The sequence below is a fragment of the Bos indicus x Bos taurus genome, chromosome 20 (assembly GCF_003369695.1).
Source record: "Bos indicus x Bos taurus breed Angus x Brahman F1 hybrid chromosome 20, Bos_hybrid_MaternalHap_v2.0, whole genome shotgun sequence".
Classification (NCBI taxonomy): Eukaryota; Metazoa; Chordata; class Mammalia; order Artiodactyla; family Bovidae; genus Bos; species Bos indicus x Bos taurus.
The window spans coordinates 23,858,727-23,875,246 of NC_040095.1; the positions used below are offsets into that span (position 1 = coordinate 23,858,727).

General features: G+C 40.0%; 1 protein-coding gene across 1 annotated transcript; it reads right to left on the minus strand.

The window, feature by feature from the left end:
• Positions 1-920: 920 nt before the first annotated feature.
• GZMA (granzyme A) lies at positions 921-11,783 on the minus strand. The gene is made up of 5 exons (XM_027520397.1): positions 11,682-11,783; positions 8,038-8,176; positions 6,122-6,263; positions 5,654-5,923; positions 921-3,666 (listed from the first exon to the last, which is right to left on the minus strand). Exons 1-5 carry the CDS (start codon positions 11,746-11,748, stop codon positions 3,505-3,507), a joined length of 780 nt encoding a protein of 259 aa, XP_027376198.1. The 5' UTR covers positions 11,749-11,783; the 3' UTR covers positions 921-3,504.
• Positions 11,784-16,520: the final 4,737 nt, after the last annotated feature.

The following is a 16,520-nucleotide window of genomic DNA, read 5'->3' on the forward strand; positions in this document are numbered from 1 at the left end:
TCCTGCTCCTCAGTTCCTTTGCTCTGTACCTTCACTTAAGTCCTATCTTCTCCAGGAAGTGTTTTTGAAATAATGTTACCTGGCTTTGAACTCTTGGTATCTATCAGCCTGTGTCACCTACTTTGTGTTAATATAACTATTCTAGTTGTTTTAAAAAATCTTCTATTAGTACGGGAATCTTTGTTTATTTAAGCTTTAGCATGCTTATTTCTTTCACAAAATTATATTGAGGAGTTGAGGGAGCACATGTTATATGTTTTTAGTGTCTTCTGCAATGCTTTGCGTGTGTCAACTAACATATGTTGATTAATTTATTTACTTTATCATAAATGGCTTTTACCAATATACACACACTCCTTTAATATCTCTCTTCAAAAAAGTAATACCAAATAAAAGCCTTGATAATTGAAAAGTGGAATCGTAAATACAAGGAGTGGTGGGACTCTCCTGACAAACTGACAATGTATTCTGTTCTTTACCCTGTTTTTAAACTCAGAAAATCTGCTTGGCAGTGCTAGTGATTCTTACCTTACAAAATTTTAGGTCACCAAAAAGTGCAAATATGATACATCCCTGTAATGCACAGTCTTCTTTTTTAAGATAATGGCTTTCTTTGATCTTATTTAGCCAAGTATAAACTATTAGAAAAAGTTTAGCAGGGAAAGGAGCAAAATGGTGAGACCATTTCCAGTGTCCCCCACCATTCTGATATGGTTACATCTCTCTTAAAAATCTCATGAGACTATGACATGACCAAAGGACCAAAGATTACTTCTCTCAATTAATACTGGTGTGTGAACAAGGTTCTCATTTAAGAAAAACAGCAATATATCTTTTACCGCTGTTAGTTTTATGGAAGTCTGGAATGTGGTTTCAGTAAAGAAAAAAATGAACTCAGACAATACACAAAACAGAAGCTTTAGCTACAAAAATTGTGTAGTATAAAATTTTTATTGAGTAATAATTCACATAAAGCATATAAATCTTAAGTGTATAGCTCAATGTATTTAATTTATGAACAGATTAAGATCAAGATCTATGAGTAAATCATCCAGATCAACATGGGAGCATTTCTTTTACCCCAGAAGATTCTTTGTGTCACTTAGTCAACACCCCTCCATTATTCCAACCTTGGCTACCATGAATTAGTTTTTTTTTCTGCCAATCATCAGATAAATGTAATAATACAGTAAATATTCTTTTATGTGGAGTCTGGTTTCTTTTACTCAACATTAAATTTGTGGGAGTAGTTACTGTTGCTGCATGTAACTATAGTTTGGTCTTTTAATTGCTGTATAATATCCCATTGTATATACAACAATTGTTTTTCTATAAAAATGGACATTTATTTTTAATTTTAACTTTCAAGGATAAAGTTGCTATGGACATTCTCAAACACGTATTTGGTGGGGAAAAGCCCTCATTTCTGTTTGGTCTATACCCAAGAGTAAGAATTATTAAGTCATAGCATATGTGTTTATTCAGTTTTAATAGACATTGTCATTTTTCCTAAGAAACTCTACCAATTTACACTTCCACCAGCAATGAACAAGAGTTTCATGCAACTATTTTTAAGCAAACTTCAGAATCTGTAATAAATGTTGCCAGTAGAGAATATTCCATCTGCCTTCTTATTGCTATTAAAATCCTAATCACAGCTTGTAACAGGCATCTAAAATATCATCCTAGTAACTCTCTTATCTCTTTTAGATATCAGCATGAGATTTCATTTCTAATATAAGGGTTCTTATCACCAGCTGCATATTAAAATCATTGGGGAAACTTATAAAAAGAACACTTTGTCCTGGTTCTCATCAAATTAAATAAAAATTTCTAAAAGTGAGGCATAGACATTGGTCATTTTAAAGAGCCTGTTAAGTCTAATGGGCAGCCATGGTTGAAAACCAGTGGGCCAGTATTTTGGTCAGTCTATAAGCTCTGTCCCCTCGTTTGTTTTAAGAAGCTGTCTCATAGTGTTGCTGTATGTTCTCAGTTTGGACATACCATGTGTTTATATGTATATGTTTACATATGTATACATACACACACATAAGATTTATATTCCAAAACGAACTGATAGAAATCAAAGGAATCTGTTCATATAATCTTGATGCGGCTACTGGGCTGATGACTATCCACTATGTTCAGCATGCTGAATGAACATCTTGGTTTCTCTCCCAAAGGAAACTTTCAGACCATGATTTAGCACTCACTCCCTAGTATGAGATGGCAGCCACCATAACCATGTTGATTGTACCTACCCAGGCTCAAGGACGAGGAGAATCAAGAAATCACCTAGCTAACCCAAGGCTTAAATTCAAACTACTGAGAAAAGAGGCTGACTTTCTCTAGCTAAGTGCCTTGTTAATATCCCCTAGAATTGTAATTTCCATTTCTTGCCTGCTTTGAAAAATACTCTAAGACATTTCCTGTTTCTGCTTCTCCCAATGGACTCAGGTTCTTGTATATAAATCTGAGAAGCAGGTGTTGGTGTGGAACAATGGCCTGTGAAGGGCAAATATTTCCTTTTAATCCAAATGCTCCAGACTGGCTGCTTCTGTTTCTTGCAGAATTGCTGGGCCTTGACTGTACTTGTTACTAGACAGACTGACCTTAGTGTTTCTCCTGCTGGGCCCAGCCCATTGAATCAGTGAAGTGAATAATTCAAGTCAAATTTGCATGTCACTTGTCACATGGATGACACAGGTGACCATGGTCCCTTGATCTGTCCTTTGCATTATCCCAAGGTCTCTATATTACTCTGTTCCACTTTTCTGGTGGATATCTGCCTGCTATATGTTATAGGAGGCAAGTACAGTGATAGAAGTTGATTTTATTTATAATGAAATTAAGAAACGACAGCACTGGGTGTATATCTGAAGAAAACCATAATTCAAAAAGATATATGCATCCCAATGTTCATTGCAGCACCGCTTAACAATAACCAGGACGTGGAAGCAACCTAAATGTCCATCAGAGGAATGGATAATAAAGATGTGGTACATATATACAATGGAATATTACTCAGCCATAAAAAAGAACAAAGTAATGTCATTTGCAGCAATATGGATGTAGATTGTCATACTGAGTGAAGTAAGTCAGACACAGAAGGTCAAATATCATATGATATCACATGTATGTGGAATCGAAAAAAAAGGGTAAAATGAACTTATTGATGAAACAAAAGTAGAGTCACAGATGTAGAAAACAAACTTAAGGTTATCAGGGATGGGGGGAGTGATATATTGAGAGATTGGGACTGACATATACATACTACTATCAATTTATTTAAAATAGGTAACTAATAAGAACCTGCTATATAGCACAGGGAACTCTATTTAATAGTCTGCAATGGCTTATATAGGAAAAGAATCTAAAAAAAGAGTGGATATATGTGTAACTCTGATTCACTTTGCTGTACACCTGAAACTAATACAACATTGTAAATCAACTATACTTCAAGACAATTTTTTTAAAAAGTAACAGCAAATGAAATACAAGTATTTAAACTGCTTGCTTCATAGTCTTAACTATCCAGTTGAGGTGTTTCTTTGAGAGAAGTGTATAGACGCCGGGCCCTCGAGGGTCTCCACATCTCCCCGGAATGCCAAAGGCAGTGATGCCTCTGAAAGTGTCTTTACATATCAGAGGGCTTCCAGAATCTCCCTTGGGGAAAACAAGAGGAATGGTGGAGATCAGCATCAAGTGTGACCACTAGCAGCATGGAAGAAATGCCATTCAATGTGAAGCATTTAACGTGAAGTTAAGACCAACCTTGACTTACTTGATGATCAGTGCTTAAAAAACCAAAATGTTGAGGAATATTCAATGATATAGTCAATTTTTTTTCTTGATTTGTTTACAAAGCAGTGAAAATTGAAATGAAACTTGAATTATTATTTGTGGAATCCAGTGATTTTGAGACAAACTCTCTGCTTTAGAAACTCTCCTTTTTGTCATTTTCTCAAAATGCTGAGTAACTCAAGGCATAAAACAGTCAAATGCAGATGGGCCATTGAGGCAAAGAATAAAAGCTATGTTTTCTAGTTCTTCTGGGAGTTGTCTTCTCAAAGGAACAAAACCAAAGCAACTTGTTCTTCACCTTCTCAAACAGAAATTGCTCCCTTGAATCTCTCTCTCTCTTTTTTTAATGAGAAACAAACATTTAACGAACGAAATTATACTTCTTAAGAGCATATGGAATGTGAAAGACTCAAACTTCATCAATTCATCAATACAGTAACCATTGAAGAGAAAATAACATGGTAAAGCTTGTGTCTATCACCTTATCATAGGCTCAGTGAATATTAAAATTAGACCTTGGAGGTCCATTCCTTCAAACTCCCACAAATGCCATTCTTCCCTAGCAAACATTGTTCATTTAGTCAATATTCATGGAGTACCTACCAGGTGCCATGCAGTCTTCTAGACACTAGGACTAGATCAGTGAACAAAATAGAGGAAAAGTACTATTCTTGTGGAATTTGCATTATTTTTCGCTCTTCCTCCTAAGTCTCTTGAGCATCTGATGCTAGATGGATGCTCCTGGAAGTCAGGGATTACACTTCAGAGCTGCCTGGTTCCACTAGGAGGGAGGCTTCAGTTAGCTGTAAGTCATGCTTTATTCTTGTGACTGCACTACCAGGTATGTGACCTTGCATTCTCTCAAGGAACTCTGTGTGACTCCATGGACTATACAGTCCATGGAATTCTCTAGGTCAGAATACTGGAGTGGGTAGCCTTTCCCTTCTTCAGGGGATCTTCCCAACCCAGGGATCCAACCCAGGTCTCCTGCATTGCAGGCGGATTCTACACCAGCTGAGCCACAAAGGAAGCCCCAAGGAACTCTAGATCAGCATATTTAAAGATATTTAAAGTCTAGGGACCTGATTGGCTGTTTCCCTGCCGTGGCTTTAGGGATGACTGGTGTTGCTGGATGAAGAGTCATTGAGGCTTGTACCTGGAGTTATGCAAACGAAAGGTTCTGAGAGCACAGTTCCATCCCAGTGAGGTGAGAAGGGACAAACCAGTGCTCAGGGCTTAAACCTTAGTCAAATGTTCTTCTACTCCTATCTTTAAGCAGAGACCTGTCCCAGCCCTTCTCAGGGCACACTGAGAGGGAGGCTTGCATGTTCTCTGGTATGGAGTGCTTGGAAGTTGTTTCCAAAGGTCGAGCTCAGCTCTAGGAAGCTATGCAGTTTACTCCAAGATCTTCAGTCAGTCTTGGGAATGCAGGCATTTCAGACTTACCTGGCTAAATGGCAGTGAAATTATTAGGGGGTGCTAAGATGGGGAGAGGTACTGAAGGCCCTAGATGTACCCGGACTTCAGCTCTCCTGAGTGTTACATATTTTTTTCAGGTTAGATCTATATACATTAATATGAAAAATGAGAAAAAATTGCTTCTTAGTGGTTTTTGATATAAAATCAAGAATATGCAAGTAGTTCAACCCAGGCACTAGCAGTGAACTTGTTATTTTTGATGAACAACTCATCTGAGCTGAGAACATTAATTTATTTGACTGGAGTTTTATCAGACTTCTTTTAAAAAGCACTAGGACCCTGTAGAAGCCAATGCAAAGCATGACGTCACATTCTCTATATCTGCATGACTTAACCCAACAGCTCAAGTTTGGGATCTTATTTTACTTACATGGCAGGAGTCTTTTCCACCTTGGAGGCTTCCAGCACAAATCATATTCAGTCCAATCACAGGATTATAATTATAGTGTGATTGATCATTGCAGATTTTTCTGTCTATGATGGTGACATTGACTTCTCTCAAAATCTTGGACACAGGGGAATTATTGTAAAACTGTCCCCACCCTGCAACTCGACATGCAGTTCCTGGTTCCACATCTTTGCCCTCTTTTGGGAGCTGAAGGATAGCCACGTTTTTATTAAGTGTTGCTTTTTTGTTCAGCTGTTGGAAGGCAAGCAAAAAGAGTTAGCAGAACAAGATAATAAAAATGTCACTTTTTAAATTTAAGTTCTAGCCCAACTGCCAGGGACCCTCTTATACAGTTATCAGGCCACTAAAAAAGATTTCCATGTCAGAAGCCAGATTGTAGGAGCTTCTATGACTTTTGAATCACTCAAAAGTATAATCAAAGGTTTGTACCTTTAGAAGTTTAAGATCGCCTTCATGTGTGTCCGGGTCATAGCATGGATAGGGAAACTCTTTCTTAACAAACATAATCTGTTTTTCAGGCTCTTCCTTGTTTCTTGAGTGGGCCCCAAGAATGATCTGGGATTTCTGGTTCCTGAAAACATACACCATACCGTTAATTTGGTTTACTCTTTAAAGCAGGAGCTAAGCATATTATGGGCTGATCAGTTTCATTGTCCCATCTATAAATGTGCTTGCTGTGGAAATACCTGTTTGTGACTCAGAAAAAAATGTACACTTTTAAGAATAAAAGTGAATTGTTTATGAATTTATCATTATCATTATCATCATGCTGACCTGCAGCTTATTTATAACAAGCTAAACTTGGTTCATTGAAAATCAAATGATAAGAGACTTCCATGGGGGACTTCCTCAATGGTCCCGTGGTTGGAGTCTGCCTGCCAGTGCAGTGGACGTGGATTGCATCCCTGGTCTGGGAGGATTCCACATGCTGCGGGGCAGCTGGGCCAGTGCACCATGACTACAGAAGTCCTTGGGCCCTGGAGCCTGTGCTCCACAACAAGAGAAACCATTGCAGGGAGTAGCCCACACACAGCAACTAGAGAGTAGCTCCTGCTTGCCGCAACTAGAGAAAGCCTGCTCGCAGCAACGGAGACCCAGCACAGCCAAAAATTAAATATGTAATAAGTATTAAAAAAAAAGAGAGAATTCCATGGTAGCTAAGCCAAGTCTTGGGATCTTTGTTGGAGTTATACTGCTGTCCCCTCAACCTTCCTTTGGTTGTAATAGAGAATCCAGTTGCAGATGACTGGAAAACAGAAGTCTCAGTGGTCTAGCAACAATAGCAAAAGACACTCAATAGCTGTAGAACTAATGCACTGAAGAAATCCTTGTAAGAAGACAACAAACTTATCTTAAGTGGGCAAACTTTCAAAAATAGATTGCTTAATGAAAGACCCGATGTGCATGGCACTGAGTATGTATATTTGAGGGAAAGGTGGTCTAAAGGGGGGCCCCTTCGGGTCTTCCTTTTCTTACTCCATGCTGAAGATTCATTTTGGTTAATAAAATCAAGAAACTCTCTGATATATTAATGATGAAGGCCATTATCATTCATAACTTAGTATAAACTACACCAACAATATATTCACACTGCTGTTTTTCCATTACACAGCTGATATTAGTCTCACTTAGACCTTAGAACAGTGCTTTCAGTAGAGTATACTTTGATGATGAAATGTTCTATAAGTCTGCACTGTCCAATATGGAGCCCCAGGTAGGCTACCGAGGCCTTGAAATGTGGCCAGTGAGACCGAGGATCTAAATTTGTCATTTGATTTAATTTTAGTGAATGCAAATGTATATAACTATAGATAACTCATGTAACCAACATAATAGTGGCTATCATAATGGACAGCCCAAGTTTAGAGGCTTGATTAGGGAGGGAAGAAAAGACTAGCCCTGAAAGAGGTTTGAAGGCTGTGGTTGACCATGGTTATGAAATGGCTGAAGGTATGAGAAGTTTTAAGAAAACAGGAAGGTTTTCAAAAGAAGCTTTCTCTACTTGACAGTGGTGCTCAGGTCCCTGAGGGCACACTGAAAATTTTCACCCTTCTGCACCATCATCAGGTCAAGACCAGAAGCCAAGACTTGTAGCCCTTGAGCCTGGTGGCTCCAGAGGAGATCTTCCAAAAGTGCTCTGGATGCTGCTTCCTCTTTGGTCTGATTCTCTGGGGCTGAGTCTGGCCTCAACTCCCTTTTGGGGTTTTAAAGCAAGCTGCCAAAGATGTAAATGCTGTGAAGATCCTGTGGCTTTAATGATATTTACTCTCTTTGTTTATATTCCTCCAAGTTAGACTGTCTCCACAGAAGTTTTTTTTTTTTTTTTTTTAAACCCAAGAACTTACAGGGAACAGTGAGCTGCAGTCAATACCCAGTCTTTGGCAATCAAAGCTCCGGCACAGATGTTTCCCCCATCAAGTAGCACCATGTAGGGTCTTGAATGAGGAGTCACTTGATTTCCTCCAATAATTTTTTCACAGAGATCTATTCAAAAGACAAAGACAAGTCATATCAGTGACCACCCTAAAGAGCTCTACTTATAATCACGTTTCTAAGGCTAGACATGCTTTTCCCACATAGAGAGGAGGAGGGATGAGAGCATACTCCACCCCTTCATGTCAATTTCAGATGTGGGCATGCTTGCTAAGTCTCTTCAGCCGTGTTCAACTCTTTGCAACCCTATGGATTGTAGCCTGCCAGGCTCTTTTGTCCATGAGATTCTCCAGGCAAGCATACTGGAGTGGGTTGCCATGCCTTCCTCCAGGGGATCTTCTTGACCCAGGGATCGAACCCGTGTTGCCTGCAGCTCCTGCACTGCAGGCGGATTCTTTACCGTGGAGCCACCGGCAGAGCCCGGATCAGATACCTGAATGTAAATCCCATTCCTGTTGGAATCTGAGAGGTCTCGCTCTTTCACCCACAGGAGTCATGCCATTAGCAGGTCCAGGGATTATCAGGCTGGAAATCTGTCACAACCACTAGCCTCAGGCCTCAGGACTTGCAAAGGGCAGACAACTGTGCATGAGTTTATACCTGTAACTGGTGCTACAGGAACTGCTGGTGTCTGCCCATCCCTCCCCTTTTCTGGCTAGGTATTAATCTGGGGGAAGCAGAGTTGCTTTTACAAGCTTGAAAACCAGCCTTTTCACCCCGAGCTCTTGCAAAACACCACAGCTTACAAACTGACATTAGCACCTTTTAGCTGTGACCCTACCCATGAGTTTTTTGGTCATGAGTCTTTTCCTTATTGAAATTTATACCCTTGTCATTCATAAACTGAGAGACTATCTTTTGCACCTGAAACTCTTCTTCAATCTCCAGACTGAACCACATGGTTTAATCTAAGCCATGAAGAGAAGTGAGAAGATGCTATAAGGAGAGAATTCTGCCTTAGCCAAATTTCCTTGGTTATAGACCAAGAGTAGAGATTTAATATTAGCGAAAAGTGAAATGGAAGCCCCAAATCACTGCAGATGGTGACTGCAGCCACGAAATTAAAAGACGCTTACTCCTTGGAAGGAAAGTTATGACCAACCTAGACAGCATATTAAAAAGAAGAGACATTACTAAAGGCAGGAGGAGAAAGGGACGACAGAGGATGAGATGGTTGGATGGCATCACCAACTCAATGGACATGGGTTTGGGTGAACTCTGGCAGTTGGTGATGGACAGGGAGGCCTGGCATGCTGCAGTTCATGTGGTCGCAGAGTCAGACACAACTGAGCGACTGAACTGAACTGAGATGGAAGCACAAGGCAAACCATCCCAGTTGGTTGAAAGGTTGTTGTGCCCTCTTGATATACTCTCAGCGCCACCTTCCTACACCAGATGTTCTTGGATCCTTCTCAAGCATTGTTACTGACCATTGACTAGGACTCATGGTTCTCTCAGTAGGGTACAGTGCCTGTTTCTCTATTAATATGGCCAACTTATTGCCAGATTTACAATGAGATGTAAATGATGAGAGGGGCAGGGAAAATGGGTGTCCAGAGGGCTCTCATTTCCAGAAGGGAGTGGGGAAGGGGAAATCCTAGCCTCTAGAAGTAAAAGGATAAGGAACTTAGTGAAACAAATAGAACTTCACCTACATCTCAATTTTCCTGATTGATATCATGAAGAGATGGATTCCAAAGATGCATCTTTGGACTGTCTGAGCTGTAGAAATTGTAAACTCAGTACAATACTTCATTTTGCAGAGTCCTGTGATTGGTAAGCACAGAAAAAAGTCCCCATCTCCCGCAAACTAGGATTCGGGAAGAGGAATTAGAACAGGTGAAAAGCTTTAAAAACTAGCAATTCTTGGTCCCTACCTAGAATCAAATTAAAATCAGATAGGACCAGGGCTGAGATGTAAATATTGTTTCAAAGTCTCCAGAGGATTCTAATGTGTAGAAAGATTGAGACAACCTGTCTAGAGGATCAAATCATGCTTTGCTGTGTCTGTTCCATTTGGGAACCGATACTACTCTCTCTGACTGAAGGAAACAGAGTAATTTGCATTTGCTGTTTCCTTTGAAGAAAAGATATGATTGGATTTTTTTTAATCTGCTTGGTTTCAGTGTTTCATATGACATGGGCTTCCCCCACTGGGGGAACAAACAACAATAACATGCTCTAACATAGTCGCTGGGACATGCTTATATTTTGCTGCTGCTTAGTTGCTTAGTCGTGTCCAACTCTTTGTGACCCCATGGTCTGTAGCCTGCCAGGCTCCTCTGTCCATGGGGATTCTTCAGGCAAGAATAGTGGTGTGGGTTGTCATGCCCTCCTTCAGGGGATCTTCCCAACCCAGCTATCGAACCCAGGTCTCCTGCACTGCAGGTGGATTCTTTAGCGTCCTAGCCACAAGGGAAGCCATGCTTATATTAATAGTATTCTGTCCATTCTTCTGTTTCTAATGTCCTGCAACCTTATTATTTCTAAAATTTCTCCTTATTTTTAGCTGCAAGATAAAGCAGAGATCTTCCTCAGGAATTTTTGGTAAGATAGGTTCCATCAGCCCTTGTCCATCGTTTCCACCTCCAAAAACTGCCAGACTGTGGGGAAAACCCAAGCTCTACACTTGTTGGCACAGTTCAGCCTAGCCCCAGAGTCGTTATCGGTGCCTAGAAAGATTTTAAAGAATACCTAGAGCTACTCGGGGCTATTGTACCCTATTACCCTTCTAGAGATAATCCCATGACTATTACAGCATTTTAAACTAATGACTGTGCAGCTCACATAAAATCAGGCTAGTTGGTTACTACTTAGCGCATCAGAGAATACACTTGATACAAAACACCGCAGCACTGCCAAAGAGTCGATGGTCCCAGTGTCCTAATGTATTCCCAAGGACATACTAGCCTAGAGAAATAATGATGAATATTTGAATCATTTTGACGTGGGGGGTACATCTAGGTCAGGTTTTTATTTTTTAAAGACTGATGGATTATTGAAGTACAGTTGATTTTATCTTTAAAACTATCTATGAATTTTCTGCAGCAGGAAAGGCTGAGGTGTCACTGTTCCTTTCCTGAAAGATGCTATTTGTTTTCCTAATTTAAGAGCTTTGTGTCTGTTTGATTACTTGTTTTTACAGAGTCCTTTTGGGCAATTTTCAAGCCACACATTGGCAGCACTGGTAGTTCCATTATCTTTTATAAAGGAATTATAAAGAAGAAAGAAGGATTTTTCCTTCTAAAATAAAGATACATGTAGAGGGACTTCCCAGATGCCCCAGTGGTTAAGATTCTGTGCTCCCAATGCAGGGGCACGGGTTCAATCCCTGGTCTGGGAACTAAGATCCCACATGTTGCAACCAAGATCCAGTGCAACCAAGTAAATGAATGAATAAAAATTAAAAAAAAAAAAGGATATATGTAGAATCCCTGGAAGAATGTTAGGACTTACAGAAAAAAATCTCCTCTTCGAACACTTAGTTAATATTGCCAAAAAGTCTACTCTATTTTACTTAATTTATTATAGTAGAAATGACAAGGATCAGTCTTACCTTCAGGAATTAGGAGAAAAACGACAATTGAGAGAGTGGCTGCCAGAAAGGTAGAGGAGTTCCTCATTGTGGCTGGTGTCCCCACATCAATCAATGTGAAATGTGTTTTCAGTTCTTGACTAGCTCTTATTTATATACTGAGAGTACAAAGGATGTGGTTTCCTTTCTTTTCTTTCTTTCCCATTTCAAAGTTAGGCATTAGGGAAAGAAACCTCACAAGTGAGAATGGTGAGTAACCACTCCTCACCAGTGGGTGTGCCCCCCTCGGCGAGGACCTCTGTGGGGAGAGGGAGGCAGGGACTATGGGGCCTTGTTGCCATCAGAAGATAGTATACAAGAAGAGACCTCAAACGTTTCAGCTGAGATTTTGAGCATTCTAGTTTTCATCATCACCAACATTATCTTCTCTATCCATTACCTATCATAAATGAAAGCCCTTTATAGTCTTTAATCAGAGATTTAAAATCAGTCACCTAAAAATTGGTCACTAGCCAAATGTCTTTTTAGTTATTGCCTAGGATTTTGCAAGAATGAATCGGCCAAGGACAAATGGAAATGTAGGAGGGAATCTTATTTATTCATAAGCTCCTGCCTGGATTTTCCTTCTCCACTTTGTGGAGGTAGTTTGTTGTGCCCCTATCTGGAACCTGGCAGGTGGGGACAGAGGCTGGTGGGGTTAGGGAGCACTGGTTTTTTCCAGGCCATCCTCTGATTGTGCTTCCCCTGACGGTTTGATTTTACCACTTTAGACATGTGAGAGTATCTGAATTTCTCCTCTCTCCCTCCTTCCCTTCCTCTCTTCCTCCTTTCTTTCCTTCCTCCCTTCCTTCTTTCTGGATTTAGCTAAGAAAGGATAATGGGAGTCAGACATCGCTATTTTGTTCCGATATTGGAGAACAACTCTGAGAAGGATCAGTCTCAGTCTCTGAAGGAACAGTATTCGGTATGCTTTCTATTAGAAATGTCATTAGCTCTTTTTCTGAGCTGAGGATGTGGTCATTATACTACATAAATAGTAATGTGTTTGATCAGGGTGTTGGCTGTTAACCAGCCATCCCAACACCCTGAGACTTTCAAACTCAGAGCTTGCTTTTTCAGAAATCACATGACCTTAGAAAGAAACCCCACTGAGACCCCTGTGTTTCCTTTTCTCAGCTATCACTGGTGCATCAAAGGTGAATCATTTTCAGTAAAATAGGGGGATACCCTGCTTCTGGTTTTGGTGAATAATTTTAATGCAGACTAAAAAAGTCAAGTTTTAATTGACTATAGCTACTGAAAATTTCCTAAAGGAAACATTGATGGTTCTGTTTCTTTTAATGTGAATATGCTTACCCTCCCTCGACACATGGTAATGTTTAAAAAGATATTTATTTGTTTTTGACTGTGCTAGGGCTTTCTTGCTGCATGTGGGGTTTTGCAGGAGCTTCTCTTTGCAGTGGCTTCTCTTGCGGAGCACAGGCCCTAGAGGGAAGGCTCGGTAGCTGTGGAGCACAGGCTTAGTTATCCTGTAGCGTGTGGGATCTTCCCAGGCCAGGGAGGAACCCGTGCCCCCCTGCATTGGCAGGTGGGCCTCTTAAGCACTGGACCACCCATGGAAATACCTCATGATGATTTTTAACAGCTTTTGAGATATAATTTACATACTATCAAGTTCACTTTGAAGTGTATCATTCACTGGCTTTTAAGCTATTTTGAGTTGTGCAACCATCACCATAATCTGATTGTAGAATGCTTATCATTCCCCAAGAAAGTCTCATAGCCATTAGCAGTCACTCTGCATTACCCTCCTTTCCCTGACTCCCCTGCCCTGGACAACCTCTAATCTAATTTCTGGCTTCTTAGACTTGCCTATTTTGGACATTTCATATAAATGGAAATGCACAATATGTGGTCTTCTGTGATTGACTTCTTTCACTTAGCATGATGCTTTTTATTCCTTTTTGTTGTCAAATAATGTTCCATCACATGGAAATATATTTTATTTGCCAACTCAGCAGCTGATACACTTTTTGTTGTTTCTACTTTTTACCTATTATGAACAATGCTGCTGTGAGCATTTATGTACAAGTTTTTGTGAGGACATATGTTTTCATTTTGGGGATGGGGCATAAACCTAAGAGTGGGATGACTATCATATTTTAGCTGTGTTTAGCATCTTGAAGAACTTCTATTTTTTAAAGTGGCTGAATCATTTTATATTGCATTAACAATGTATGAAGATTCCAGGTTTCTAAACTATTGTCAATATTTGCTATTAGTATAATTTTTTACAACTGCTATTCTAGTGAGTGTGAAGAAGTTTCTAATTGTGGTCTTGATTTGCATTTCTGTAATGACTAGTGACTAATGTTGAGTTTCTTTTCATGTGCCACCCTGGGAGTCCCATAAGTATAAATTAAAAAAATTGTAAATTAAGGCTACCTGTTTATACTCTTGGGAAAATGTTTAATTTATTCCAGTTATGAGTGAGCCTTTGCAATATTGTAAGCCAGTAGTTCTCAAAGTGTGGTTGGTGGACCCCTGGGTGTTCTTGAAACTTTTTCAGGGGTCTGTGAGATTAAATTAATTTTCATAATAATGCTAAGATGTTCTTGTTTCTATACCTGTGTGTTAACATTTTCACTAATGTCACAAAGGCAATGATGGGGAAAACTGCTGGTGTCTTAGCACAAATCAATGCAGTAGCATCAGACTGTACCAATAGTCATTCTATTCATTGTCAGACACTCTCAGAAGAAAAAAACAGTTTCAATGAAGAATGTCTTTGATGAGACAGCAGAAACAGCAAAATTTAAAAAAAATTGACACTTTACCCTGTAGTAAATGTCTTCTTAATATTCTCTGTGATGTGGGAAGTGTGCAATGTATGTATGAAGCATGTTGGTTGCACATTAAAGTACTATGGTTGCTTTGATGAAAAACACTAGTGTAATTGTTTGAGTTGCTAACTGGTCTATCTCTTTCATGGAATACTTTTTTTATCTGAAAGAATGCTGATTCATCTTTGCTATGCAGTAGTGGCGACAGAGGATGAGATGGTTGGATGGCATCACTGACTCAATGGATGTGAGCGTGAGCAAACTCTGGGAGATAGTGAAGGACGGGGAAGCCTGGCGTGCTGCAGTTCATGGGGTCGCAGAGTCAGACATGACTGAGTGACTAAACAAGAAGAAGCTAATACAACATTGTAAATCAACTATACTGCAGTCAAGTTAAGAAAAAAAGAATGCTGACAGACAAAATATGATTATTCAGACTTTGATATTTAATGACAATTTCTCAAATATGAATGAAGTGAAACTGTCACTTTAGAGAAAACAACTGACAATGTTTGTTGCTAACGATAAAATTAGAATTTTAGAAACACTTGTATCTGCTCTCACAAGCTTGACATCTTCCCAACACTTAAGGACTTGCCCAATCAGATGGTAGTGATATTAACAAATGTTTTTTTAAAATATTGTGCAATGAATGTGTCAGAACTTGGAAAATCTACATAACTCAATGAATTAATATTTTCCAAAAGAGCAATGCATGCTATTATACACATTTATATTTGAATTTGCTGTCCTCTTTCCATGGTCATAGAGAAGTGAATCAGCTGTTGAGGACAAGGCCTGGAATCATATTAATTAATGTACTACATAAATATTAATTGAACACCTCTGAGGTGCCAGACACAGTGCTAAATGCTGGAGATAAGACATAAAGGTGAATAAATATTTAATCTTTGCCTTATGGAGCATAGTCTACTAAGAAAGAAATTTATAAACATATGAAATTATTTTAAATTGTTGTGTTCGTGATGGACAGGGAGGCCTGGCGTGCTGCAGTTCATGAGGTCGCAAAGAGTCAGACATGACTGAGGGACTAAACTGAACTGAAAGGAACAAAACTGGGTTCTGAAGTGGAGAATACTAAGAGAGGGTCTGACTCTGAAAGGATGAGCAGCCAACATTAAAGCCAACCTGAGAAAACCCAGTGGGGAGTGGGTGTGAGTGTGAGTGCCTGTGGGGGTGGGGACATATGTGAGAGTGTGTGTGAGGGCACAGATCCTGGTGTGTGTGTGTGTGTGACTGAGGAAAGAATCTTGGCATAGCCAGAGTGAAGTGAGTACAGAGACGCCAGCTTGTGCAGGGCCTTGTACACTGTGGTAAGTTCATTGTTCTTAATGTTTGTGCAAAGGCCTCCGTTAGAGGATAGTTTATTTACACATTTTTGGATCTGGGTGATTATCGGCCACTCTGCTCATGACAAATTGAGGACCCTGGGGGCCAGAGAGCTTGAATGATTTCTTCAGAGTCCTGCAGTGAGTTAGAGGCAGAGTGGAGTTAGGGCCTCTGGCCCAGGTTCATTGCTCTGTTTATTCCACCGATCAGCGCTGCAGATGAATTGCTTCTATAGTTGGGTTTCTGCTAAGGACAGTACAGTTCACTTTTGTACAAGTTGTCTCAGTGTCACCAGTGGGGAGGTTGCTTAGGACCGAGTGTCTTGTAGGTATTTGGAATTTTCTCATTGGATACACAGAAATGTCTGTTTCTTTCTTTATTTGGCTATGCCGAGTCTTAGTTGCAGCATGTGGGATCTAGTTCCCTGACAAGGAATCAAACCTGGGCTCCCTGCATTGGGAGCTTGAATTCTTTGCCACTGAGCCACCAGTGAAGTCCCTCCACAGATTTTCAGTTTATAGATGTGAAAATGGAGGCAGAGACTCTGCTCAAGGTCTTACACTGTCTGGTGATGGAGCCGGTGTCCGACCTGTAGACCAGTGATCCTCCCACCAGACTGCTATGATGTCTGTGGCATTCTAGTTGGGAATCCAACATTTGTATTGGT

Excerpts from the sequence above, each read along its gene's own strand:
- GZMA (XM_027520397.1), bottom strand. The coding sequence starts at position 11,748 with ATGAGGAACTCCTCTACCTTTCTGGCAGCCACTCTCTCAATTGTCGTT. Across the intron at positions 6,264-8,037 it reads ACTGCAGCTCACTGTTCCCT|GAACCAGAAATCCCAGATCA; the intron begins GTAAGTTCTTGG and ends GTATGTTTTCAG. Across the intron at positions 5,924-6,121 it reads GCGATCTTAAACTTCTAAAG|CTGAACAAAAAAGCAACACT; the intron begins GTACAAACCTTT and ends GCCTTCCAACAG.